The sequence below is a fragment of the Bubalus bubalis genome, chromosome 3 (genome assembly GCF_019923935.1).
Source record: "Bubalus bubalis isolate 160015118507 breed Murrah chromosome 3, NDDB_SH_1, whole genome shotgun sequence".
Lineage (NCBI taxonomy): Eukaryota > Metazoa > Chordata > Mammalia > Artiodactyla > Bovidae > Bubalus > Bubalus bubalis.
Genome location: NC_059159.1, coordinates 42,238,131 through 42,265,207, shown reverse-complemented (window position 1 = coordinate 42,265,207; position 27,077 = coordinate 42,238,131). Strand labels below are relative to the sequence as shown.

The window sequence follows — 27,077 nt, the reverse complement described above, 5'->3', positions numbered from 1 at the left end:
CTCCCCACTGTCTCAGTGGATCAGGGGGACAGTGCGGGACCCTCTCCGGCCACTCACCAGCCCCGGTTCCACGAGGCGGACTACAAGCCCCATGATGCCGCGGGGCCCAGTGATAACAAGCGCTGCCCAGGGCATCCGCGTCCCCCTCCTCTCTCCCCCGCATCCCCGCATCCCTAGCCGATCGCTCGGGCTGAGGGCCGGGCTATGCAGCTGCGGGGTGCCGGGGGCCGCGGGCGCGCGTCCCTGCGGCGGCGGCGTCCCTGGGGCCCGCGCCCCGAGCGCCCCCGCGCCCGCTGCGGGCGCCTGCTCCCTCCGCCGAGCGGCGTCTTTGTGCGCGGGGGTGTGGGAGGCAAGGCGCGAGTCCGCGCCGCGCCGCCGAGTGCCCGCGCCCTCCGCGGGCGGGTGGGGGCCTCTCCGCGTCGCCCGCCGCCGCCGCCTCGCGAGGACGCCCGCGGCCCGCGCCGCCCGCACCGCGCCACCCCCGCCCGCCGGCGCCGCTCGCACATGCCCGAGCCGCAGCCCTGCGAGCAGGCAGCGCCGGCCCCCCGCCCCGCGACCCCGGGCCCCGGCTCTGGCGCCGTCCCTCCTTCCGGGCCGGGCGCCGCGGCCCCGGTATGAGGAGCGGGCGATGATCCCCGCCAACGCCTCCGCCAGGAAGGGGCCCGAGGGCAAGTACCCGCTACACTACCTCGTGTGGCACAACCGCCACCGCGAGCTGGAGAAAGAGGTCCGCGCCGGTCAGGTAAGAGCGCCGTCGGGGCGCCGCGAGGACCCCACGGCCCGGCAAGCCCGCCGGACTTGGGGAGGGGGCGCGGCGCTGGCTGTCCCGCCCCCCTGGCGAGTTTGCAGCGCTTCTTTGTTCGCCGGCGCCGCTTTTGTGCTGTTGACCTGGAGAGGGTGATGGGAGCGGCCCCCTCTCGCTTCCCTCCGGCCCGGCCGTGCGGTCCACACGTGCTCCGAACCCTCCCTGATTGGGGTAGGGGACGTCCTGCCCCTCCTCCGCCGGGGCAGTGAGGGCTGCGGGGAGGGGCTGCCGGCTCCATCTGAGCTCCACGCGGTGGGAGAGTCCGCCCCACTCAACCCGGCAGCGACACCTCCCGCGTGAGTGTGCGGAGGTGGCCTGCGTAGGCAGGGGGTCACAGGTCAAGGATCGGAGACTAGGCCGGGACCCTCCCAGGCGTGCCTGCCCCACCCAGTGCCCTCTACCCTCTCCACGAGCGCTTATCTGTTTGCTCACACTGGGCTGAGCCCCTGAACCCCACCGACCCCAGCGCCTGCTCAGGAATGGGGAGTGAAGAGAGAGCGCCTCTGGGGTGAAGCCCTGGAGGGCCTTGTCCAGGTGCTGAAAGGCGCTCTCCTGCCCTCTGATGCTGGGCCCGGCTTCTAGGTGCTGAGGAAGCCAGGGCCCCACTGGCCCCCGACAGGGTTTGAGGTTTTGTACACACAGCGGCTCCCTGGTTCTCTAGTCATTGAGAATGGGTGGGTCAGCCAGCCTTGGCTGGGCGGTGGCCTCCAAGAAGATATGATTAGGGATGGAGTCTCCTCCGCATTCTTCAGGACAGAGGCAGGCAGGCACAGGTCACAGGTAGTTTCCAACTCTGCCCTTGGGCCCAGGTCACAGGCAGGCTCTCCTGGCAGAAACGACTTGCTCTCCAGGGTGGGGAGGCAGGAGCCAGAGCTGGGCCCCCCTGGCCCTGGTGTATCTCCATTGAGGCCTGCAGACTTGGCCTGGATCTGTGATTCTGGGGCCATGGACTGGGAGTGGTTTCCTCAGGCGCTGCCCCCTTGGGGAATATGCCTTTTGAGGGCCACTTCCTGAGTCACAGGAAGTTCAGTTTGAGGAGCTGTCTGCTTCCCAAGGGAAGAGTGAGGTGGAGAGCAGGACATCACCAGGCCAGCGAGGTGAGGGTCGGAGCCCGTCTTCAAGTCCACCACCAGGCCCTCAGAGCAGCACTGCATCCAGCTGTACATGGCAGGCGCAGAAAATGGTGGGGTGACCTGAGCCTTCACCTCTGGTTGGGGTGTCCACTTCCATTCTACCTCCATTTCCACAAGGATGCTTCAGGTTGCTCTTCGGATCCTGTCTCTGTTTATCCATCATAAAGGAAGTGGTTTGCTGCCACTGGTAAAGGAGGCAAGGTCAGAGTGGTAGCTCCTGGAGACAAAGATGAACAAACCAGGCACAGCCCACGCCCTCCCAGAGACCCCCTTGTGCTGATGCAAATGTGAGCAGGGAAGCAGTGTGTTGTGCAGGGTGCTAAGTCAGTTCAGCCTCTTCTGGCTTGTCTCTACTTTCCTCCCCTGAGGGCAAGAGAAGACATCCCTGAGGGAGGTTGCAGCTGGAGGGATTTAAGTATGACCTAAGAGGAACTTCCCAGTGGGATGGTTGATGATTGGCTGAAGAACTGTTAGGCAGAAGGCTAGTGGCTGAATGTCCAGAACACCTTGATCATGCTCCCTTGCCCAAGAGGAGGGTGCTCTTTTCCTTGCAGAGACTGGAGAGAGGCAGAATGCCCTAGAAGAAAAGGCCATTTCACCCAGGCCTTTTTGATTGATAGTCCTTGGGTCAGCAGTTCTCTTGCTGGGGTGGGGTTGGAGAGGGGCGCCAGAGCCTGCTGCAGGTGGGGCTCCTTCGGACCACTGAGTGTGGTCCCCTCAGGCTGCCACAGAAACCAGGTGCACCCCAACCCCACCCACTCATCCCCTTTCCCTGGTGAATTTGTGTCTTCCTGAAATGTACACTGCCTGCCCTGATCCCAGCCCAGGGGGACACAGGGCACTGGTTGAGGATAAACCCTTCTTCAACCACAAAGGAGCCAGATCAGTCCTCTCCTTTGCACCAGGGTGCCAAGAAGGGAATGCCAGTCAGTCTGGGTGGGAGAGCCCCCAGGCGGAGTTTCGACTCCAGGACTGATCTGGACGGAATCCTTGCATCCAGATGTGCATTGCTCAGTTCTTCGGGCCTCAGACTCCCTGGGAGAGCTAAGGATGCCTCCTCCCCAGGCATTTCCTGCAGGTGAGGGGTCTGGGGGGGGCCACCTAACATCCTAATGAAACCCTGTCAACCCCAGGTGTCTCATCTGGGGGTCCCTGATCTCTGGTCCTCTTGGCACCCACTGTCACAGAAAACAGCCAGGCTTTCCTCAAACACACAGCAGCTGGGTTTCCCTGGTCTTCATTTGGCATAGCAGCCTCCTCTTCACTCCAAGAAAGCCCTGCAGAGGCCCTCCCGTGGGCAAGCTTGGCAGTGCTGGCCAAGGAGGAGGGGGATGGCACGGCAACCTTCTGAGCAAGTTCACAGGGGCTGGCTGCAGGGTGTGGTGGGGAGAGGGAGGTGCTAAGCGGAGGTTTTTTGAAGGGAAGTGTCCATGATCGCCCCTAGCCGCTGCCCAGCAGTACAACGGTTGCTGGGTGCCCTGCTTTCTGCCATGCACCTGCTCTGCTAGGTTGGGAGGGGGCAGGAGGTTGTAGGGTAATGGATGTGCCAGTTCTCCCTTAGCTGGCATGAGGCCTGGGGTCCAGACAACTGGGCATGGCCTTGGAGCTGCGAGTCCCTGGGGTTCCCTGGGGGTAGGTGGTGGAGGTTAGACGGGAATAGCTCCCTGTGGGAGGGCCAAGGAGAGCAAGGTTCTTCTTGGGCAGCGACCACTCTGGAGGGGACTGGACGATGGTCCTAGGGGAACATTTTCTTTCTTCTGGAGGCTGCCTCCATCATAGTCCTCCTTCCTGATTTCCCCAGGTCATCTCTCTGACCTGACACCCCAGTGAGATGGGATTGTGGGGCCCGTGGATGCTCAGAGGCTGTCCCACCCAAGGTACCTGTTGTGACCAGGAGCACCTGTGATTGCGTCTCCTGGCAAAGTAGGCAGTCCCCAGTATAGGCTGTCACCACAGCTGATGAGCTGGGAGCTCGGGAGAGGGAGCCACAAACCCTCAAAACCAAAAATCAATGTGTCTGGGATAAGGGGGAGGGGCTGCGTGGGGCAGAATGGAGGGGGACTCAGCAGGTGCCACCCCCACGGGCCCAGCTCCACTGTCCATGGGGGAAACACCCTGCCTCGCTCCCCCTTGGAGAGCTCAGGTCCGCCTGGTGGGAAAGCAGAGAAGCCGTGGTGGCCACACCAGACTCGGGCTATCCTCCCTGGGGTGGGGGTGAAGCAGGGCAGGGAAAGGAGCCTGTCTACTCCTCCAGCACCTGCGTTTACTCTATACATTTGGTGTGTTCTTATAAGATTTCACCTAACAAAAGGACTTGCTAATGCTAAACAACTTTGAAAGATACTCTGCGAGTGCACGTGGGTTCAAGGAGTGTGCATGTGCAAATGTGCTGGCATCTATGTGTGTTACACATGAGTAGAGGCCTGCAGGCTGGAGGGCAGCTGGACATATGCCCTTGGACACACGGGTGCACATGTACTGTGCCTGTGGATGCAGGAGCACGTGTGTGTGTGTAGTGTGTGTGTGTATGCAGACGGGGGCCTGAGTGAAAACAGGGAGACTCTATGCCCAGGGAGCCCCAGCTCCTAAGCTCGAAAGTCCCTGCTTGGGCCCCCAGCTGAGGCTGGCTGGGGTGCAGAGCTTCTGTCCTCTTGGCGGGGAGGGCTGGGGGTTGGGTTTCATGGGAAACCTTTTCATTCCAGCAATTAAATAGCAGCAGGCCTTTGCCGAGAAAATTAATGAATTCTCCCACCTGGGCCCTCGGCAAGGTGCCGCTTCCATCGAGGGCCCAGCTTTGAATGGGTGCAGGGGATCTTCTTTGGAGCCTGGCTGATGGTACACAGGGCTCATGGTGGCCCTGGAAAACACTGGGGCCCTAGGGACCCTGGGGAGTGCTGCCAGGAGAGCTCCGGAGGAGCGGAGGTAGGGCGGGCACCCCTTCCTGGCCGTCACCGGCCTCTGCAGCCTGGAGCCGAGGCACCTGAGGCGGGGGAGGCGGGCGGCATCTGGAGCCCTGGGGCTGGCCCTGCTGGCTCCCTGGGGCCTTGTTAGCAGCAGCAGCATCTGGAGCAGGGCCAGTGGGAGGCGTGATGGCTCAGCTGCGGCCCCGTGGGAAGCCCTCCTCCTGACACCCCACTGACCCAGCCTGCTCGGGGTCTGTGGATGCTGCCTCACTCCTATCCCAGGACTCAGGATCCCACCCAGGTCGGACCCTAAGGGGCCCAGCTCAACCTGTAAGAGGCAGAGAGTAAATAATGCTTTGCCCTCCTCTCTAGGGAGCTGGACTCCAAGCTACAGCTCAGAGGGCACAGGGGCTGGGCACAGTTTGGGTTTTGTTTTTTTTTTGAGGCTCCTTGTATATTTAAAGACAAATGCCAATGGAAGGTTATAAAAATTATATAAATCACTTAAACTGTTTTATTTTTGACAAAGGAGTTCCCTACCTCCCCCACCTCTGCATCTCACCCCCAGAGGCAACCAGTTTGAACTCTTTAGGCGATTCAGTTATTTGCCTCATATTATAAACAACATACTTCTACAGCTATTTACTAGCTAATCAATTTTACACTTTACTGCCTTGCCCTCCTTCCCCATGTCCCTTAAAAATAGTCATCTAGGCATTTGCTTAATAAATATTTATGAAGCACCCATTATGTGCCAGACACTGTCCAGAGCTGGGGATATAGCACGGAACAAAACAGACAGTTCCTTTATGGGGCTTACATACAGTCTAGGGGAGGGAGACAATGAAGAAATAAGTAGGCAATTTAATGCTGAAAGAGAGCTGGAGCAGGAGAAGGGGCAGCAGGCAGACAAACAGCAACTGTCACTTGAGCTGGCTTGTCAGGGCCAGCCTTTCTAAGGAGGTGACATCTGAGCGGTGGCCTTAATGAAGTGAGGGAGGAAGCTTTGTGGCTACCAGGACCCAGAAGAAGATGGTTCCAGGGAAGGCCAACATGCCGGAGTGGAGCTTGGAGAGATGGGAGAGCATGTGAGTTCAAAGAGACATTCAGGATGCTATCCTCAACTGCAGGGGAAGCCACGGAGAGCTTCTGAGCTAAAGGGCGTCAGGACCTGAGGAGTCATATTTTACAGGTACCTGTGATGGGCCCTAGAGAGAACAGACCTAAGGAACCAAAGAGGAGTGGGAGGAATTAGGTGACAGACAGGGTGGCTACGACTAGGAGGGTAGCCTGAAGGTGGTAACATCTAAAATGACTCTGGATCTATTTTGAAGGTAGAGCCTATAAGGTCAAATTTTACTGGTGGATTAGATATGGAAGGTGAGAGAAAAAGGAGAGAAAAACAGTCTTCCCTGGAAAGGGAGTGACCTGAGGTGCTGTTTACTGTGATGGGGGAACTGGGACAGGTGAAGCTGTCCAGGGACAGCTGGAGTGAAGAAAGCAAGGGAAAGAAGCACAGGTCAGAAGGTCCCATTCTGTTTCATGGATTCAGTTTCCTTTTTGTACTTTTGTGAGGGTGCACATGACTGTGCCTGCCTCCAGTTTTCTGTTTCCTGCATTGACAGTTGTTTCCTCTGTGTTTTTAGCACCTATTTGGAAGTTTTGGTATCTTTCTTTCACGTTGGGCAGCTTTCCTCAAGTGTCTGGTCACCCTTGGCTGCTGGGGCATAATTAAGGATGGAGGTGTGGAGCTTATTAATACGTGGGTGCTGCTCTAAGATGACTGGCCTGCTTATTGTTGCTGCTGCTGCTAAGTCGCTTCAGTCGTGTCCGACTCTGTGCGACCCCAGAGACGGCAGCCCACCAGGCTCCCCCGTCCCTGGGATTCCCCAGGCAAGAATACTGGAGTGGGTTGCCATTTCCTTCTCCAATCCATGAAAGTGAAAAGTGAAAGTGAAGTCGCTCAGTCGTGTCCGACTCTCTGCCACCCCATGGACTGCAGCCTACCAGGATCCTCCGTCCATGGGATTTTCCAGGCAAGAGTACTGGAGTGGGGTGCCATTGCCTTCTCCGTCAGTATATATCAGGCTCAATTTATTTAACATTTATTTTTATTTATTTATTTGGCTGCATCGGGTCTTTAGTTGTGGCCCATGGGATCTTCGATCATTGATTAATAGATCCCTCACTGGGGATCAAACCCAGGCCTCCTGTACTGGGAGTGCAGAGTCTTAGCCCCTGGACCACCAGGGAAGTATCTCAGGCGCAATTTCTACAGAGGGTAAACCCCCTGGCATCCCATGAAGAGAAGTGGGGGGCATCTCCCAGCTTTACAAAATTCGGGAGGGAACCAGGGGTTCTAAAGTTTAACCAGGCCCCCCAGTATTCAGTTCTGAGCCTTTCTGCCACCTCTGCTGTTCCCACTGCCTGCATGTTCTTCACCTTTCAAGGGTGCTAAGTGGGGGGCTCTAGCTTGACTGGGGTTTCCCTCTGTGAATGGTTGGGTTCTAGTACCCTCTCTTCCCCTAAGTCAGTTGTAATGCCCTGGCCACTTTCTTGTGGGTTTTAAATATTTTACTGGCATTATTTTAAACAAAATTATTTGACTGTGTCATGTCTTCGTTGTGGCAGGTGGGATTTTTGCTGTATCATGCAGGGTCTTTGATTGCAGGGTAGTTGCCTCGAGGCCTGTGGGATCTTAGTTCCCTGATCAAGGATCGGACCCGAGACCCCTGCATTGCCAGGCAGGTTCTTAACTACTGAACAACCAGGGAAGTCCCACATTTACCTTTTGAGGCAATCTTCATTTCTTTGTGTAGATCTAAGTTTCTATCTGGTATCATTTTCCTTCTACTTGAATAGCTTCATTTAACATTTCTTGCATGCCTTCTGGTGACAAATTCTCAATTCTTATTTGTCCACAAAAATCTTTATTTCCCCTTATTTTTGAAGTATGTATTTTCACAAGATATGGAATTTGAGGTTGACAATTCCCATCCTCACCCCACCCGCCAGCACTTTAAAGATTTCATTCTATTGTCTTCTAGCTTGCATGGTTTCTAATTTTTTTAAAAATGTAGAATTTTCTGTATTCGTCCTTCCATACATAGTGCGTCTCATTTCTCAAAACGCTTTTAAGATTTTCTTTTTATCACTAGTTTCCAGCATTTGATTATAATGGGCCTTGGTGTAGGCTTTTGGGTATTTATCTTCCTTGGGATTCATTGAGTTCCTTGGTATTCATTGAGTTCCTTGGTTCTGTGGATTTATCATTGTATTAGTTTCTGCAACAAACTACCAGACAGGGTGGGTTAAAATAATAAATTTATTCTCTCATCATTTTGGGGGTCAGAAGTCTAAACTCAAGCAAGATACCCGTGCCGCTCCCTCCAAAGGCTCTGGGGGAGAATCCTTCCTTGTGTCTTCCGGCTGCCCGTGGCACTGAGCGTTCCTCGGCTTGTGGTTGTGCCACTTTAGTCTCTGCCTCCCCTCACAGGGAACGTCTCTCTGCATCTTACAAAGACGCATAAAACTGGATTTAGGGCCTTACTGGATAATTCAGGCTGATCTCATTTTGAGATCCTTAACTGTATCTGCAAAGACCCTTTTTCAAAATAAGGTCACATTCATAGGTTCTAGCAGTTAGTATGTAGATATATTTTGGGGTTGTTTTTTTTTTTTGGTGAGGGGGATGGCACCAGTATTCAGCTCACTATAGTAGGTTGTTGTTTTTTTAAATGGAATTTGGGAATTTTTTGGCTATTCCTTTAAATTTGTCTTATTCCTCCACTTCCTTTCTGAACCTGTGGGATTCCAATTATACATATGTTAGAATGCCTTATGCTTCTGCTAAGTCGCTTCAGTCGTGCCTGACTCTGTGCGACCCCATAGATGGCCTCCCACCAGGCTCCCCCATCCCTGGGATTCTCCAGGCAAGAACACCAGAGTGGGTTGCCATTTCCTTCTCCAATGCATGAAAGTGAAAAGTAAAGTGAAGTTGCTCAGTCGTGTCTGACTCTTAGCGACCTCATGGACTGCAGCCTACCAGGCTCCCCGTCCCTGGGATTTTCCAGGCAAGAGTGCTGGAGTGGGATGCCATTGCCTTCTCTGAGAATGCCTTATAGTGTCTGACAAATTGCTGAGGCTGTTGGAATGTTTTTTCAGTACCTCTTTTCTCCTCTGTTCTTCAGTTTGTATAGTTCTGTGGCTGTATCTTTAAATTCACTTATTTTTATTTTCATTCTGATGTATCTAATCTGCTATTAACTCTACCCAGTGAAAATTTCATTTCAGAACATTTTATCTCCCAATTTTTCCTTTGTGAATGTTGTTTTTCTTTAAAGTTTTGAGCACATTGAGCCATTCATCTTTATTATGTCAGAATATGTTTCTATTAAATGATTTTTCTCCTGATTATGGGTCATATTTTCCTACTTCTGTGCATATCTAGTAATTTTTAACTGGATGTTGGACATTGTAAATGCTGTGATGTTAAGCATCGGGATTTTGCTGTCTTCATTTAAAGGAGTGTTAGGCTTTGTTCTGGCAGCCTAATTTAAGTTACTGGCAAATCAATTTGATCCTTTTGAACTTATTTTTTATCTTTATTAAAATTAGGTCTGGGTGGGTCTTTAAGGACAGGCTGGGGTTGCAAAGAGTTGGACACAGCCTGGTATCTGAACAACAACTTCTAGGGTATAATCCTTCTTTTGAATACCTCTCTATTGAATACCCTGGGTAATCAACAAGGGCTCTCTACTCTAGCAGGTTGGAGCTTGAATGCTTCCCTGCTATGGCTGAACTCTGAGAATTTTTTTTGTTTTGAGTCTGTTGTTTCTTTTCTGCCTGGTTTTGTTAAGTTTCACTGTAAAAATGTGAAGTTTAGTATTTAGCAAAGACTCAAAGGAGCCACATGTAGATTTCTGGAGCTCTTTAAAAACAAACAAACAAAATGTAGCTTACTTTTTCCTGGAACTCTGCCCTGCAAGTTTTAACTACCTCAGCCTCCCTGCTACTGTCTCTCAGCTCCTCAGCGGACTACCGTGCCCTGCTGGGGATTCTCCTCTCTGCATGGCTGTTGGGAACATTCCTCCAAGTACAGACTTAGACAATCACAGGCCCCACCTTGTTTGTTTGTCTTACTTTAGGGATCACACTCCTGGGCTAATTGTTGCCTAATGTCTGAAAACAATTATTTCAAGCAACAGTTTTCTCTGTTCTGGGTGGGATGGTAATTTCAGTTATTTATTCATGTCAGCATAGAAGCCTTTCCCTGGCATTTTAATCAAGTTTTGGGGGCAGAGAAGAGTAGTTACACGCATGTGGTCAGTTATTTACACAGAAGTCCTAGTCTCCTGAAGTATATCTGAATGTTTATATTTAACAAACATATGTTTTTATCACCCAACAAAAATTTCATGCAATATAACTGTACTATTCACAAAACAACAGGATTTATTAAAAAAAAAATGTTAGTGTCCCAAAGGCACAGGACATGGATTTGAAGGTGTACCATGAACATGTTCTTTTCTTCCTGTTAATGTATCACTGCAGCTGTGCTAAAACCTCACAGTGATAATGTCATGATCTAAACTGATGGCCCTTCCTGAAGGTGCGGTGTTGGACACCTAGGATGGGTCTCAGGTGCCCTCCCTGGCCAGTAGCCTCTCTAGACCACCCTTCAGCCCCAAGCTTACCCTTCACAGGCAGACCACTGGGCCTTGGAAGAGTGAACCCAGTCAGGGCACCTAGGTGAACTGGAAAGGAAGTTCCTCCCTTTTTCAGAGTTACTTCCTGCCCTGTCCTGCAAGCCCCTTTCCACTCGACCCCAGTTCATTGTGCCTGTCTCTCCCGTTGCTTTCTGAGACAGGCAAGGCAGGACAACTAGGTGAGTGCTGCCTGCCTAGAGATAGATAGCTCGTCACTGTATCTTCCTGAGGCCTTTCCACACTGCCTTGATTCCATCATTAATGGACTCCTGAGGCAGGCTTAGATGGGCTGCCTCGTGACGTGACCAGGGCAACCGCTTCACCTCCTCCAGGTGGACATTGAGCAGCTGGATCCCCGGGGGCGGACTCCCCTGCACTTGGCCACCACCCTGGGGCACCTCGAGTGTGCCCGCGTGCTCCTGGCGCATGGCGCAGACGTGGGCAGGGAGAATCGCAGCGGCTGGACAGGTGGGCACCCCTGCTCGCTTCCACCCCACAGCCTGGGTCTCCTGGCACCATATCGTCACCTCTGGTTGGCTGCAGGGAGCCCTAGGCAGGGTCCTGCCCTGTGACATTGCCCCCCTCGACCCCCAGTGCTTCAGGAAGCTGTGAGTACCCGGGACCTGGAGCTGGTGCAGCTGGTGCTACGGTACCGGGACTACCAGCGGGTGGTGAAGCGGCTGGCGGGCATCCCCGTGCTCCTGGAGAAGCTGCGCAAGGTGAGGGCCAGCCTCTTCGCCTCCCCACCGTGGCCCTCGAACCCTGTCTCCAGTGCAGGCTTAGCCACTCTCCTTTTCATCCTCCAGGCCCAGGACTTCTACGTGGAGATGAAATGGGAGTTCACTAGCTGGGGTAAGAGGGGTTGCCAGGGGCCTCTCAGGGGCATATCCCACCCCAGGGCTCCTGCACTTGCTGCTCCCTTGCCTGGAGCCTTCTTCCCATTGCGCTCCCATGGCTCCCTCCCACCTTTTAGTTCTCAGCTCAACACTGTCTCTTCCTGAGGCCTTTCCACACTGCCTCAATTCTGTTATAATTCCTTCACTTTGTAATGACTGGCTCATTTGTCTGTTACCTGTCATCCCTTGCTAGAAGGTAAGCTCCAAGATGGCAGGGGTCCTGTCTTGTTCAATGTTGTATCCCCAGTGCTTGGCACAGAGGAGGTGTTTAATAAATATTTGTTAGAAGATTGGATGCAAGATTGAATGAATTAAATGGTGAATACTAGGGACTTAGTGGTGGCTGACTCATGCCTGTCTCTGACTTTAGGTTGCTCATATCTGAGTGACTGTGGTCTACATTTGTTGGGGGGTTGGTTGGGGGAGAGGCTGCTCTCCCACCAGTCCCCTTACCCATTCCCAGACACACCCCTGACCCCCATGTTCTGAGGTTTGGTGGGCCAGGCAAACTGAAGCCACCTCTGACCTTCTCATCCACTCAGTGCCCTTGGTGTCCAAGATCTGCCCCAGTGACACCTACAAAGTGTGGAAGAGTGGACAGAACCTTCGGGTAGACACCACACTCCTGGGCTTTGACCACATGACGTGGCAGCGAGGGAACCGCAGCTTCATCTTCAGGGGCCAAGGTCAGGCAGGTGGGAGGCAGGGCAGGGTGGGGAGGCTGGGGACGCCCCCACGTGAGCCCTGACTCCCTGAGCTATTCTGGGGCTGGCAGACGCGAGTGCCGTGGTTATGGAGATTGACCACGACCGCCGCGTGGTGTACACGGAGACCCTGGCTCTGGCCGGGCAGGACCGTGAGCTGCTGCTGGCTGCTGCCCAGCCCACGGAGGAGCAGGTGCTGAGCCGGCTCACTGCACCTGTTGTCACTACGCAACTGGACACCAAGAACATCTCCTTTGAGAGGTAAGTGGGCATGGCTTTGGAAGCCTGGAGCCAGCCTGGTGGGTGCCCCCTCACCTAGACCACTCTGCTTCCCCAGGAACAAGACAGGCATCCTGGGCTGGCGCAGTGAGAAGACTGAGATGGTGAATGGGTATGAAGCCAAGGTGAGGTCACAGTTCCCAGGTGCCAGACCCACCACTCTTGCCTACACTGAGCAGGACAGGGGCTTCCTGACCAGTTTCTAAGCCCTGGAGGTACAGAGACAATACAGTCTGGAGGGAAGAGCCTGAGACCAACAGGCAACTGATGAGAACAGCTGGAGTTTACTGGTCCACCTAATACTACGTTCAGGCTTTCCTGGCGGCTCAGGGTAGAGAATCTGCCTGCCAATGCAGGGCATGCAGGTTTGATCCCTGGGTTGGGAAGATCCCCTGGAGGAGGAAATGGCAACCCACTCCAGTATTCTTGCTTGGGAAATCCCATAGAGAAGCCTGGTGGGCTACAGTCCATGGAGTTGCAGAAGAGTTGGACATGATGTAGCAAGTAAAACAAAAACATTACATTCACGTGCAATGCCCTGTTTTGACATTATAAATGTATGTGCATGTGTGTATGTGTGTCTATTGTACACATGTACACACGTCTATGTACATGTGTGTGTATATCTCACACATGCTCATTTAATCCTCACAACAGCCTTTTAAGGTAGGTGCTTTTATTATTCCCGTTTTACAGATGGTTTACAAAAGGTTGATTTTAATCAACCTTTCTATGGTTTCCCATTTAATCTTCACAACAACTCTATGAAGTAGGGTATTGGCCCATTTTATGAAGAGGAAGCAGAAGCTTAAAATGATTAAGTAACCGGCTCAAGGTTGCCCACATCTTCTGGCTGACTCCAAAGCCAGGCCTTCACTCCTGAGCAGACTGTTGAGAGAGGTCTCCCACAGTCACTAATGGGACCCTCACATCACCCATGTGGGGTTACACGGTGAAGAGGCCAACCAGTGCAGGGTTCTGTGTTGCTGCTGTTTCCTCCTGGAGGCCTTCCCTGGACCACAGGCTAGGCTATGGTCTCTGCTTTTTATTCCCACAGTCCTGTGCTTCTCCATCTAGAGGACATGTCACACTGGGTTATTACCATCCACTGTCGTCTTGTCTTTTCAAAAAGACTGTGAGCCTTAAGAGGACAGGGATCATGTCTGGCCATGCTTGTTCATCACTGTATCCCTGATGCCTGCCTCAGTGCCTGGCCTAGAAATGGTCCTCACAAAATGTCTGTTGAATGAATAGGAAAATGAATGAATAACTTCATATAATTACTTGCCCAAAGGCCTGGAGACTGGAACAAACGGTACCTCCCTCCCCTGATCATTCCTTAAAGGAAATGTTTGTGATGCCCTTGGGGGCAGGGGCAGGGACAGAGGTACCAAAGCTGTCAGCAAGTCCTTTCCTCATCTGTCCCTAGGTATATGGGGCATCCAATGTGGAGCTCATCACCCGGACAAGGACAGAGCATCTTTCAGAACAGCACAAGGGCAAGGTCAAAGGTAATCAGGCAGAGGTGGGTGGGGGATGGGGAAGAGGTGTGTGGGGAAGAACCAGCTCCCACATGAGCCCCTCTAATCAGTATTTCCTCTGACACGCTAGCAAGAGTCCGGATAGCTTACTCAGGCAAATAGACTTCAATTCAAATGCCAAATCCTAGTGATTGGTAGTGGCTGCCTAGAGTGCTGATAAGATTCTAAGGCAACATTTGGGCTCAATAGGAAGGGATGCTATAATTGATTACTAATATCTGCACTGGATTTGTGGGTGGGGGGACGTGACATATGCTATCAGCCATTCCAGTCTAGTAGGGCACACCGGAGGCAGAAAGACACGGGCCCTGCCGCTGATTCTCTGTGCCCGCTGATACCTACACCGAGCTCTCTGGGCACCAGTTAAGTCTGTTTAAAGTGGGAAAATGGAATTCCCACGTCACAAGAGAACAAAATGAAGTTACTACGGAAGCCCCCAAAGGAAAACACACACATGCATATCCCCAAACTGCTCCCCAAAGGCAGGAATTTTTTGTCCGGTGTCACCAACCTGGACAGTGACATTTTGGGAAGTCTCTCCTGAGCCCCAGGCCTACTTTTATTCCAGCTGGTCCTGCCCCTGCCCCCTTGGAGTCCTCGGTCACCTTCAGGTGAAGGTGCCTGGGTGTGTGGTGTGGGTGAGCCACCCTCCCTCCCCACCAGGGACCAGCCTCCTCCCTGGGTCTTGGGTGCTGTCCCTTCTGAGGGGCTGCAGTGTCCTCTGAGACGCCGTGTTTCTCGTAGGTTGTAAGACACCTCTGCAGTCCTTCCTGGGAATTGCTGAGCAGCATGGGGGCCCCCAAAACGGGGTGAGTGTGTGCCAGGGGTACCCCTGTGTGGAAGGGCATGGATGGGGATCAGGAGGAGTCATACTGTGTGGAGCTGCTTTCTTTCCACAATGCCCAAGGCCCTGTCGGCTCCACAGTGGTGGGGAGTTGGGGGAAAGGAGACAGATTTGGGGCTTGTAATACCAGGTGGCTGCCTGGCCTCAAGGACTGAGAAGGGCTCATGCACTCCTCCCTGTGTGGTACAGACCCTGATCACTCAGACCCTGAGCCAAGCCAACCCCACTGCCATCACTGCAGAAGAGTACTTCAACCCCAACTTTGAGCTTGGAAACCGCGACATGGGTCGCCCCATGGAACTGACCACCAAAACACAGAAGTGAGGGCCCCTGCTGGGGCTGGGGAGGGTTGGGCAGGGCTGGGGGAGGGGTCACGGCTTCTACAATGGCCCTCACTCTTTGGGATCTGCGGGGGGTCAGGTTCAAGGCCAAGCTGTGGCTGTGTGAGGAGCATCCCCTGTCCCTGTGTGAGCAGGTAGCCCCCATCATTGACCTCATGGCCGTCAGCAACGCACTTTTTGCCAAGCTCCGGGATTTCATTACCCTGCGCCTGCCTCCGGGATTCCCCGTCAAGATTGGTGAGGCCTCTACCCTCGTTCCTCTTGAGCTGCTCTGGGGAGAGTGGGGCTTCTTAGGAGGTTAAGAGGGGGTACCCATGGTGGGAGGGAGTGGGTGGTGGTGCCGCCTGATGGGTTTGCTCATCCTCAGAAATTCCGATTTTCCACATCCTCAACGCCCGCATCACCTTCGGGAACCTCAATGGCTGTGACGAGCCGGTGCCCTTGGTGAGAGGCAGCCCCAGCAGCGAGACCCCTTCCCCAGGCAGCGACTCCTCCAGCGTCAGCAGCTCCAGTTCCACCAGTGAGACCCCGAGCCCGCCCTCACTACCCCCACTCTTCCCCCGGCCCTCACCGAGCGCTTCCCCGGGGAGCGGGCGGGAGGGGGTGGTCTGGTCCACTCTGACCCCCTCCCCGTCTCCCCGGCCTGGCCCCTCCAGCCTCGTGTCGCGGCTGCGAGATCTCCCCCGCGTTGTTCGAGGCCCCGCGCGGCTACAGCGTGCTGGGCGGCCAGCGCGAGGCCACCACCCGCGACGACGACGACGACCTGCTACAGTTCGCCATCCAGCAGAGCCTGCTAGAGGCGGGCAGTGAGTACGACCAGGTGCATCTCCGGAGGCCGCGCGGAGGGTTCCCCACCGGGACCACGGCGTCGCCACCACAGCTAACGGGCTCACATCCCGCCCCGCAGGTCACCATCTGGGAGGCGCTCACCAACAGCAAACCGGGCACTCACCCCATGTCCTACGAAGGCCGCCGGCAGGACAGGTCGGTGCCCGCCCGTCCTGAGAAGGTTTCGAAGCGTCTATGCCCCCACTCCCGCCTCCACATAGAGAACACGACCGGGACCCTGTCCACAGCGCGTCCGGCCACTGCCGGCTGGGCAGCCCCCCTTGGCCCAAAGAAACCGCGGTCCCCTCATCGGGGACCCTGCTGGTGTCAAGGTGGCGTCCTTTCCCAACCCAAAGGCGGCCTGAGAGCTTTCACAGATCCTCACCAGACAGAGGTGGGGCTGGGATCCACTCCCACCGGGTGGGAGGGAGCCAGGGAGGTGACTCGAGACCCTTTGACCCCACTGGAGGGTGGCGAGGCCCGCGGTGTCTGAGGGCCTCCACGCTGCTTCCCGCCCCGCTTCCGGGCAGATGGGCCCTAGACGTCTCTTTACCTGTCCCGCAGGAGCGCTCCGCCCACGCCGCAGCGCCAGCCCGTACCTCGCGCAGCCCTGGCGTCGGTCCCCAGCCCTCGGCCCAGCCCGCGCCCAGGCCCGGGCGGCCACGTGTTCCGGAGCTACGACGAGCAATTGCGGCTGGCCATGGAGCTGTCTGCGCAGGAGCAGGAGGAGCGGCGGCGGCGCGCGCGCCAGGAAGAGGAGGAGCTGGAACGCATCCTGCGGCTCTCCCTGACTGAGCAGTAGTGCCCTCTGCCGGGCGCCCAGGCCACGCCCCGCGGAACCCGCCCCGGAGCGAGGACCGCCCCGCCCGCACGCTCGCCGAGATGTCTGGAGACCGGAGGGGTCGCCTCGCGGGCGCAGCGGCGCACCCGTCAACCGACGCGGAGGGGTTCAGCCCGGCCGCGGAATACCTTTCCGGGCCAGGGCCCTGGAGGCAGCTGGCACGGCCCGGTTCCCTTGCTTTGCTGTATCCTGACCCCCCCGCCACCCTTCTCCTCTGGGCTCGGACCGGTCCACGGGTGGAACCAGGTGGTCCTGAGGGGGAGACGGTCCTGAGAGGACCAGGGTGTCCGTCCTCTGCTCCTTCTGGCCGGTCCTCCTTTCTGCTCACTGACCCCACTCCAGGACACTGCCCGTGAAGCCTTTGCATCTCCGCTCTTCCCCCCTGGGGAGGGGGGGGGTGCAGCTGAGCTCCCCACGTGCTGTGTTGCCGCTTTGTCCCAGACACAAACCAGCACGTCCAGGGCCCAGCCCCTCCCCCACCCCCGCATTTCAGCGTCAAGTGCACTTAGCGGGGTGCCAGGCTCCCCCAGCCCCCACACCCCTCCCGGGTCTCAGGGTGGTCCCAGCTTCTCTTGGGGGCGGCCAGAGGTTGGAGTCCCCATCCCCAAGGCACGTTGTTTTGTGATCAGGGAGGAGGCTAGGTCTGGGCAAGGCCTGGCTCCCTTATGATGTCTTGGCGAATGAGGGGCATAGTGGGTGCAGCGCAAACACAAGACAAGGGTCGCCCAGAGCCGTGGCACCACTACCCACCCCTTCCCACCAGCTGCTGCTAGCCCTCTGTGGTTGTGCATCCCACTTGCCCCACCCAGGGGCTGACTCTAAAACCCTTCATCCAATGGTGCTAACCCCCGGCTCCCCCCTGCCCTACCCCACCCACCCAGAGAAGCACAGACCCCGCCGGGGGCAGGGGCCCACCGCACACCCTTGTCTGGGTTCTCGGACTGGCCTTCCTGGCTCAGCCAGTGAGACTCAGAAGGGACACAAAAGGGATGGAAGAAAAAGAACAAAGAGAAGCTGTTCCTCTCACCCCCTTCCCTGATGCCAGGGGCACCAGACTGATTCTGAGGCACAAATAAAAGAGGCTTCAAACCCGAGGTTTTTCTTATTTGCCTTTACTGGGGAAGACCGCCCACCTGCGGGCTGAGGGTTCCTTCTGAACTTCAGAGTGGGGAGGGCTCTGAAGAAAGAGGATGTCTGGTGGGTCCTGAGCCGAGGGTTTCATCTGTCAGGGCCTCCAGGATTCTGGCGGTGGCATTTACAGAGGCTGGGGGTCTTACATCCCTACCCATGCAGGAGGCAGAGACTGAGCACTTAGTAAAATGTTTCATTCAGAACATCTTGTTTTCCTCCTAGAGTCAAGGCCACAGCAGAGGGCTGGGAGCTGTGTGTGTGTGTATGTACAGCAGAGGGCTGGGAGGTATGTGTGTGTGTGTTCAGCAGAGGGCTGGGAGGGGTGTGTGTGTGTAGTGGAGGTGGAACCTGCTTCCTCATGCCAGTTTTCTGGTTGGTTCTTGTGAGGAAGTGCCACGCGGGAGCCGCCCTCTCCCCCGGAGGTGGGGAGAAGAAAGGGAGCCCTCTGCCATGGACTACATGCGTGTAGCCCGGGGGACCGGCTCTACAGCCAACGTTTGTGTCTGTCTGTAGAAATGGGGTGACGCCCGTTCAGTTGACCACTCAGGATGGTGCGGTCAAATGAGCTGATTAGAGGGAGAAGCATTGTAATTTTCCCCAGTCTGGGGAGACCCGTCGAATCGCTACCCCTTTGAGGTCAATCCCAAGCTCCCCACCATCTCCAAGCATTGCGCTAACACTAAGCACTTGCTCTGCCCCGGGCGAGGAACAAAGGGGACACTGCCTGCGGCGCAGCACCATTGCTGAGGCCCCGCCAGCTCCTGCCTAAATCCCGGACGAGGTACGCCGCCAGGCGGGCGCCAGACGGACGCGAGTCTCTGCAATTGTCCAGATCTCCCGCGAAGGGCGGAGTTCCCTCCCTAGTCCCTGCCCAGGCCTAGAGGGGCGGAGTGCGGAGCTCGGGACCCAAAGCCAGGGCCCTCGGGTGTGCTGGCGCTCCGCCCCACTGTGCTTCCCGGCTTGGACTTCCCCGGTGGCGCTGCGCTAGTCCGTGCCGTCCACCAGCTCGCACAGCATGTTCTCCAAAGACGTGATGCGCTGCTCCTGGGCCTGCACCTGCTCGCGCAGGGCCTTGATCTCCTGCAGCAGCGTCTCCAGGGTGTGCTGCTGCGGGGCGCAGAGGACCGGAGAGGTGTTGGGCGCGGGGCGGTAGGGGGCTGTAGATTGGGCCTCGGTGGAGCCGGGCGGGGCCTTACCGACAAGGGGGCATTGCTGGCTGACTGGCTGCAGCGAGGGCCGGAGGGCGGGCGCACGTCCAGGATGTTGCGCTTGGTGACCCGGAGCTCGCGGTGCTTGGGAGGCACGTAACCGTCCCTCAACGAGATGAGCACGGGGTCGGCGTCCTGACCTGATAGCCATTCGTCTGCTTCTAGGGCCGGCTCGGGGCCCGGCGTATCTGGGTAAAGGTCGTCCTGGAACAGGTCTGACTGCGGGGGGTAGGGAGACAGGAGAACAAGCTCAGCGTCCAGCCTGCTCCGCTCCCTTCCGCCTCGGAGGTGTGCCCAACCCTCTCGAGATCAACTCACCTTGCGGGGCACAGTCATGACGATGGGTTCACACTTTCTTTCGTGCAACTTGTAGAACCTAAAAGGGAGCGGGGATCAGCACCCGCTCAGGCTCCCACTCCCTTCACTTTTGCTGGGGACCAGGGGGATCGCAGAGTCGGACACTTGCTGGGAGCCTACGATGCCTTGCACTTTAAACACATCCAACTGGTAAAACGCCTCTGAGAGGGTGTTTATCATCCTTAACAGGTTAAGAAACTCAAGTTCAGAGAATGTCAAGCGTGTAGCTTTGGGGCTGGCACTGGAAACAAGTCTGTTTGACCCCAACCTCCCAATCCAGCCCACTCCTTTCCAAAGATTACACGCCTGGGGAAGCCCCCGCGTCTTCCCAGATGGGACGTGGGGTACAGAGGAAGGTGAACAGGAAGGGCAAAGCTGCTGACCGTGCGATCTCGCACTTGCTGACATCGAGTCCCCGCTTGGGCATGAAGCCCATGCCCCTCTGCGGCTCCTTGCTGCTGAAGGTGTTCAGGTAGTGCACGAAGGGAGGTTCCTCGGTGATCTCAAAGTACCGAATGCTGCTGTCGCCCTGCAAAGCCAGTCGGTTCAGAGCCGTATCGGGCAGGCCCCCCTCATCTCCGTCCGGCCCCCTCTTCTCCCCTCCCGGCCGCCAGCACCTTGCCGCACAGGTAGACGATGCTGGAGTCGGGATCGTAGAAAGGCAGTAGGACCCCATTGCTTGTGTCCATCTCCTGCAGCGCCACTGGCTCCTCGAAGTTGTTCTGCCCAAGCACAGGAGACGTGAACAGCCAGCCCCAGCCCGCCCTCGGTGGCGCTTCCGGATGCCCCGAAGCTCCTGGACACTGCCTGCCCTCCCTGACGCCCTCGCACTCCCAAGGCACCTCTGGTGAACGAAGCTGCAGACCCAACCTCTGGACACCACTCCTGGTCCCCCGCACCTAGACCCCCTGTGCCGCCGCATGCAGTCACCGCAAACCACCCCCAGGGACTCGGCATCACCAGGTGGGGGCGCCAGCATGGGCTCCTTCAGGCGACGCAGCAAAACTGGGCAGAGGGGTGGGTGTGGGGATGGCAGGCGCTGCCAAGGGGGCAGCAGCCTCCAGCCCTGTCCAGGTGGGCATGCCCTGCGGGTGGGGGGCGCCTGGCCCCTCCCCCGTGATGCCAGTCCCCGGGGCACACACCCCAAGCGTCCAGCTGCGTTACCGGGTCCCACAGGCCCAGCTCTCGCTGGCTCATGCGGGTGAAGCCCGTGGTGAAGATATGACCCTGGCGCGTGAAGACAGCCCGCATGGGCCTCATTCCCTCGTGGGCCGCAAACCTCTCCTGGGGGCGGAGGGGAGACAGGGAGAGGCGTCACCCAGCTGCTTGCCCTGGGGAGCCTGGAAGGCCGGGCAACCAACTTGCTGACTTGGGTGTGAGGGCGGGGGCAGAGACAAAAGGGGCCCTAAATATTCAGTTTCCTGGGCCCCCCCTGGGTGGCCCCAGGCCTGGAGAGCACGGGGCGTGAGCGTCTCTCTGCAGATGCTGAGCCCTTAAACGCCCTCAGGGCAGGGGAGATGTCTGCGGGCTTCCCTGGAGCGCGGCCAGGCTCTTCCCAGACCGGAGCTCCCCGCTCCGCTTCGGCTCTCTTGGGCGCGGGCCACGGCCGGGGAGGGCGCTCCCAGCTGACCCAGCGAAGGAGCGAGCGCGTGCGCCCAGCGCGGCCTGGCCTACCGGGTCCCAGAGCGCGAGTTGCCGCTCACTCATCCTGCTGAAGCCGGTGCTGAGCAGCTTCCCGTCTGTGGTGAAGACCGCCCGCAGCGGGCGGGCGCCCTCGTGAGGCCGGGCTCGCTCCTGCTCGCGGGGTTAGTGGGTTAGAGCGCGCGCGGCTCCGCCCGGCCCCGCCGCACTGGACGCGCGCCCTCCGCGCCGACGTGCAGTGTCCCGCGCAGCCCGCGCCCCGGGTTAGATTGAGGCTGGTGAGGCAGGTGCCGCCGCCCTCGCAGGCCACCCAGCTGGGACAGACAATGCGCGGGGATGGCCCCCAACCCTCCGCCCGGCTGGTCAACTAGGTTGGAAAGGGGCCTGCCCGCGAGCCAGGGTTGGGTCCAGACCCGGGAAGAAGGCGTGCCAGCTGGGAGAAGAGGGGTCCGGGGGCTCAGGTTCATGCAAGGTCTGGTGGGAGGATAGAGTTTGCAGCTTCTCCCCTCCTCAGTCACAAATCGGGCAGCCCTCATCTAGGCTGCTGAGATGCAGGGAAGGGGAGGAAACAGGAGCCGGGCAGAGACCAGCGGAGCTGGGGGCTTACTTAGGGCAGGGGGCTAAAGGGAGGACTGGGGTCTGGGATCGAGGTGGAGAAGGTGAGCGCTGGAAGCAGGGCTCAGGGGAGGGCGGGTACAGAGGCCTGACAGCTGCCCCCTGATGTAGGGGCTGAGGAGTGGCCAGGCCAGGCACTCACCGCCACCACCTGGCCCTTGCGCGGGTCGATGATTCGCAGGGTCTTGTCCTTGCAGGTGGTGGCTAGCAGGCTCCCGTTGGTGTTCCAGCACACGCTGTGGATGACGTCTGGGTGCATGTCGTCTAGACTCAGGAGCACCTCCCCAGTGCCCACGTTCCAGATGATGATCACATTGTCACCACCTGCCCAGAATGGACAGACATCATCACCTGGGCCCTGCCTTTGCCAATACCACCCCCCCCCCCTCGCATCCCCGATCTCTATTAGAACCCCTAGCACCCCAGACCTGCACTGAGCAGGACATTCCGGGCAGTGGGGTGCCAGGAGAGGATGCCCACACGTTTGGAGTGGCCCTCCAGTGTGATGATGGGCTCTGTGATGCTGCGCACAGGGGTATAGTCTGGAATCTGCCACACCTGGGTGGAAGGAAAAGGCGTAGGGTAGGTGGGATGAGGAGCCAGCTTCATCACTGCTCCTCCCCTACTTCCTGGAGAAGGAAATGGCAAGCCACTTCAGTATTCTTGCCTGGAAAAGCCCATGGACAGAGGAGCCTGTTCATGGGGTTACAGGCTACAGTTCATGAGGTCGCAAAGACTAGGACACGACTGAGAGATTTCACTTCTTCCCCTAATCCCCCACCCCCACTCCACCTGCTCTCTTGCGGGGTAAGGGTCAGATGCAGAACAACATGTGATGGTGGCCGCCTGGGGCAGAAACGGCTGGGAGCCAGGAGGGGGCGCTGTCAGCTCTCCAGAGACCTCCCTACTCCCCTGAGCAGGGCGACTTCAGAGCACTGCCCCCCTGCTCTTCAGGCTCCAAGGTGGCCACGGCTATAATTAGTCCTAAGCAGTGCATCCTGGGAGGGGGTGGACATGTAGCTGAAAATAGCCTGGGAGCTGGGCAGGGCAGGTCCTGGCACTCAGCACCTCCCTTACCACCTTACAAAGCACAGGTGAGGCCGCCCTCCCGGCTTCCCATGCCCCACAGCCCAGGAGCATCCACCTGGTACCTACCATGATGGTGGTGTCGTCTGAGGCACTGGCAATGACGTTGTCATTGTGCGGGCACCAGTCAATGTCCAGCACAGGGGCAGTGTGCCCAGTGACCAGTGGGTAGTTCTTATCCACTCGCCCTGTCTGCAGGGGTCAGAGAAGGAGATATGGGGCTATTCTCCTGTGTGTTTTCAGGGGGCTGGGAGTGGACCTATTTACATCTCAACTATCTGTTACCTGTTGTCTCTTTGCAGAACTCACCCCCTCTCTGCTCCTCCAAACCCAGACAGCCTACTTCCTCTACTTCCCTGAAGGCAGAGTCTAAGTCATTTAATATCAAGGAATCAGACGCAGAGAGGTAAGATAACTTAACCAAGGACACACAGCAAGATACTGGTAGAGCCAAGACTTGACTTCTCAGTCCAGTGTTCTTCCAAGAACATCTCCTTGGAGGACGCTGTTCTTGGGCCTGTCCCCTGCACCTGAAATCTCCCTGGGAAACCCCTGCTGGACTAGGTCAAGGTAAGGTTATATGCAGTGCAGGGCTGCACAGCTCCTTCCTAGCCGCAATGGGCAGATCTCTCCCTGGTCACTGGCTTTACCTTGGAACCACAAGCAGCAGGCATTCCTCGTGCCTGCTATCTCCCAACCTGAGCTGAGGCCCATCTATTTTTAATCTTTATGGTATGTTTGGGGGGGGCTCTGAGGCCTTTGCAGGGGCTGGCATCGACCCAGACCAGGCGGCAGGGGAGAGGGGTGGCTGTGTGGCACTGGAATGGCGGTTGTACTGGGGGAGGGGGTGGCTCCCACTGAAATTTGAGCCCTGGGGATGGTGTCCTTGGATGGCGTCTGCATTGTCTTGGAGTGAGTCACTGGCTATTGTCAGGCCTCATCCTGACCTTGCCACCTGTGGGGCCTCTCCTAACAAGGTGTAGAGGCCAGAATCCAGGTCAAGGTCATGCCTTGGAGTGGACAGCCTATGGGTAGGGATGGCTGAGGGGCTTGAGGCTACTCAGTAAAGGTGATGGTCATTGCTTGGCCCCCATCCCTGGAGTACTGGGGGCTCTGGCCTCATGACATATGGGGACATATGTCATGTCCCCCTGCCTTTTGCTCTTGTTCTACCTCACTGCAAGAACCAGAAAGGGGGAGGCAGCCAAGGATTCTGGATAGAGCCTGACCCTGTCCTCACTGTGCTGCTCTGGGGTGTGATTTAATCCAGTAGTCACCCTGGGCTGGGTACAAAGATCCAGAGGCCAGAAACACGAAGGGGTGTGGCATCAGGAGAATAGGAACAGAATCCAGCCAGGTCCTGACTCCACTGCTTCCCAACTATCCATCACCCCCTCCAGGTCCCTGCTGGGTACAGGGTGCTGCATGGAGAAGGGATAGGCTGTGCGTAGGTGGGGACCAATGTGATGCTGCTGTTCTGGGAGGGATGAGGGAGCTCCCAATCAGTCCCTGAGAGATTGGGGAATAGGGAGCAGTCAGTCCGCCTAGACTGCCCTGTCGAATTAGGAATGGAGCTAGGTGAGAACACAGGCTGCTGTCCGGAGTCCCCAGGAGTCACAGTCGGTGTCCTCCACCTGCTTCCTTCCCCTCATCCCTCACCTTGGCCAGAGGCAGGACGATGAAGGCACCTCCACCCCCAGCCTCCACAATAATGGCCAGGAATTTGGGGTTGACGGCACAGAAGGCGCTGTCCCATGTGACCTTGGACACACGGATGTCCTCGTAGGCCTGGTCAGCCTTTGCCGCCTGTCCAAACACGTGGCGGAACTTGCTCTGCCGAACCACGCGCCGGCTCATAGCTGGGGGCAGAGATGGAGGATCTCAGTGCCCAGAAATGCTTTTGGTCCTTAGTCCTGTAGCTGTGGGAGGGAGGAAGAGTTGGGGGAGTGGCAAGTGAGAAGGATTATCTTGCCAAGAGTCAGGTATAAATTAATACGGAGTCTGGTCCTAGAAGCAAGGCGTTTTCTTATATATGGGAAAGTTCTTTGCTTAGTTCAAGGGACTTGGATTTGGGACCTGACTTCTCCTTAAAGAACCGGCCCTTAGACTGGGGCCAACAGTGGAAGCTAACTGGGCCTGAAAGCTTCCTGGACCTTCAAGTGGTTTTGGGAGGAGCCTCAACACCAGGCTGCCCTCCGGCTGCCAGCCTTGGGTGAGCATCTCTTCACCGAAGTGGTTTATCTCCCAGAGGCGTCCTGTCCAGAATCAGAGACTTCCTGGCTTAAGGCCATTTGTGGGGCTAGGACTGCAGCCCCCCAAGATTCTAAGCTCAGCATCTCTGGCAAAGGTTAGGCGAATGGGGTTTGCCTTTTTCTAAAAATTTGCCAAGGAGGAGTTCCTCCTGTCAGCTAACCTGAGTCCTTCCTGCTCCTGCTGTCATCAGTTTCTTCCCATGCTGTCGAGGGTGGGGTGGGAGTGGGAGGAACGCGCTGTAAGGTAGATTTCCTCCTCCCACCCCTCTCGCACCGGCTTCTCTAAGAGGCCCTCACCACGGTATTCTGGCTTTTGCCCGCCATACTTCAGTCCCACTTCTCCTCTGGGTCCTCTCTCCTGCTAAACTCTTGCGGCTAGGGTCCTCGAACCCCTCCCCAGGCCAGAGCCAAATTTTCAGAAGTGGAATGGGGAGGGTGAGGTGCCTCTTCTCCCTCTAGGAGCTTGCACTCAGCTCTTCCCCAGGCACCACACCAAGCGCTTCCCAAGCCGCAGCCACTGCCTCCAGCCCCTCCCCAGCACCGGGCATCCTTGTGCCCTTCAAGCCACTTCTGCAGCCCCCGGCCTCAGGCCCGGCCTCTGGCCTCCCAGCACCCTCCTCCGGCCCCGGCACTGCGTTCTTGCGAGACGAGGTGTCTGCGCCCTGAGGGCGCGCGGGCCGCTGTCCGGCCAAATATAGACGCCAAGTCCGCCCCGCCCGGGACCGAATTTGGCGGCGGTAGGGGGGAGGGGGGAGGGAGCGCAGACCTCTGTCCCCTCCAGACACCCCGCCCGCTCCACTGGCTGCGGCGGCGGTGTGTGGCGGGGGAGTACCTGGTCCTGGGCCGGCCGAGGGGCGCTCACGCTGCGACTTCTCTGCGGAGGGGCTTGGGGGTGCGCTGAAGGCCGAAGGAGGCGTCAGGGCGCCGGAACTGCCTCTCCGGGTGTCCGCGGCGTCTGGGGCCCGGGCGTTCGGCTGCGCGCTCCGGCCGCTGCCTGCAACTCCCGGGGCCGGGCGCCGCTGCAGTCCCAGCTGCCGCTGCCATCAACCTGCGGAGGCGGGGCTCCGGCGGGGGCGGGGTCACACAGGCCCCGCCCCTCCAGCGGCGGGAAAGTCGAGCGCTGCATAGGCAGCACGACTTGTCCTCCGGCCTGGGAGACGCGTCCAAAGGAGTTTTGCGTGTGTGCTCGCGGGCTGTGCGCGATCCTTCTCCGGGATCCGCGCCTACCGGGTGAACTGGGGAGGCCCGGGTTCCCAGACCTTAGAGCTGGGCGCTGAGAGAGCGAGCCTACGAGGGGGCGCGCTCCTCTTAGAGCCGGCGGCCGCGCGAGATCAGATGCCTTCGCGCTGCATTCCTGCTGCAATCACAGTCCCAATTTAGCCAGTCCCGGCAGGCCGGGGCTGCGGGACTGCACGTCCACACACCACCGAGGAGAGAGCCCGGAGGATGCTCTGGGGACCCTTGGATGAGGGCCTAGGTTGGCCCAGGGCAGCTGGGAGAGTCCCTGACGGGGCTGTGAATGTTACTGTTACTGTGTTATTAATACACTGTCACTGTACTAGACATTCCACCCCTTTAGGGAGAATTCCACGGAACAGGGCAGAAAGCAACCTAAAAACCGGGAGTAGGAATGAAGAAGAAAAAAGTGAAAACCAGGTTCAAGGAAAAGCAGCTGGCCCAGGTCTTTGGCCAGATTTTAGACACTAAACCTGACTCCTCAAGTCTTGAGGGCCTTGTTTATATTGATGTTCTACTGTGTTCCGGGGAAGCCCCTACCCCACTCCCACTCCCTTCAAGACCCTTGGATGAGTATTGACCAAGATTAAGTAAAAGCTAAAGTCGCTCAGTCATGTCCAACTCTGCCACCCCACGGACTATACAGTCCATGGAATTCTCCAGGCCAGAATATTGGAGTGGGTAGCCTTACCCTTCTCCAGGGGATCTTCCCAAACCAGGGATGGAAC

At 57.3% G+C, this 27,077-nt stretch overlaps 2 protein-coding genes across 5 annotated transcripts; one reads left to right on the top strand and one right to left on the bottom strand.

The window, feature by feature from the left end:
* The first annotated feature begins 509 nt into the window (after window positions 1-509).
* ANKRD13B (ankyrin repeat domain 13B) lies at window positions 510-17,917 on the top strand. Its single transcript, XM_006042146.4, has 15 exons — window positions 510-742; window positions 10,882-11,017; window positions 11,144-11,268; window positions 11,356-11,401; window positions 11,988-12,131; window positions 12,221-12,410; window positions 12,487-12,553; window positions 13,858-13,939; window positions 14,714-14,778; window positions 15,003-15,133; window positions 15,234-15,391; window positions 15,522-15,674; window positions 15,811-15,974; window positions 16,062-16,138; window positions 16,547-17,917. The coding sequence occupies exons 1-15, from the start codon at window positions 629-631 to the stop codon at window positions 16,782-16,784; spliced, it is 1,890 nt and encodes a 629-aa protein (XP_006042208.1). The 5' UTR covers window positions 510-628; the 3' UTR covers window positions 16,785-17,917.
* Window positions 17,913-27,014, bottom strand: CORO6 (coronin 6). 4 transcript variants are annotated; one of them, XM_006042144.3, is made up of 11 exons: window positions 25,946-27,014; window positions 24,521-24,780; window positions 22,931-23,053; window positions 22,204-22,333; window positions 21,918-22,099; window positions 21,194-21,313; window positions 20,137-20,241; window positions 19,903-20,048; window positions 19,481-19,538; window positions 19,151-19,381; window positions 17,913-19,061 (listed from the first exon to the last, which is right to left on the bottom strand). In XM_006042144.3, exons 2-11 carry the CDS (start codon window positions 24,716-24,718, stop codon window positions 18,939-18,941), a joined length of 1,416 nt encoding a protein of 471 aa, XP_006042206.1. In that variant the 5' UTR covers window positions 24,719-24,780; window positions 25,946-27,014; the 3' UTR covers window positions 17,913-18,938. The 4 variants fall into 4 exon arrangements, with proteins under 4 accessions (XP_006042206.1, XP_006042205.1, XP_006042207.1 ...); XM_006042143.3 differs by lacking the exon at window positions 21,194-21,313 and adding an exon at window positions 20,684-20,803 and having other exon boundaries at window positions 25,946-27,008; XM_006042145.3 differs by lacking the exon at window positions 21,194-21,313 and having other exon boundaries at window positions 25,946-27,009.
* Between the last annotated feature and the right edge of the window lie 63 nt (window positions 27,015-27,077).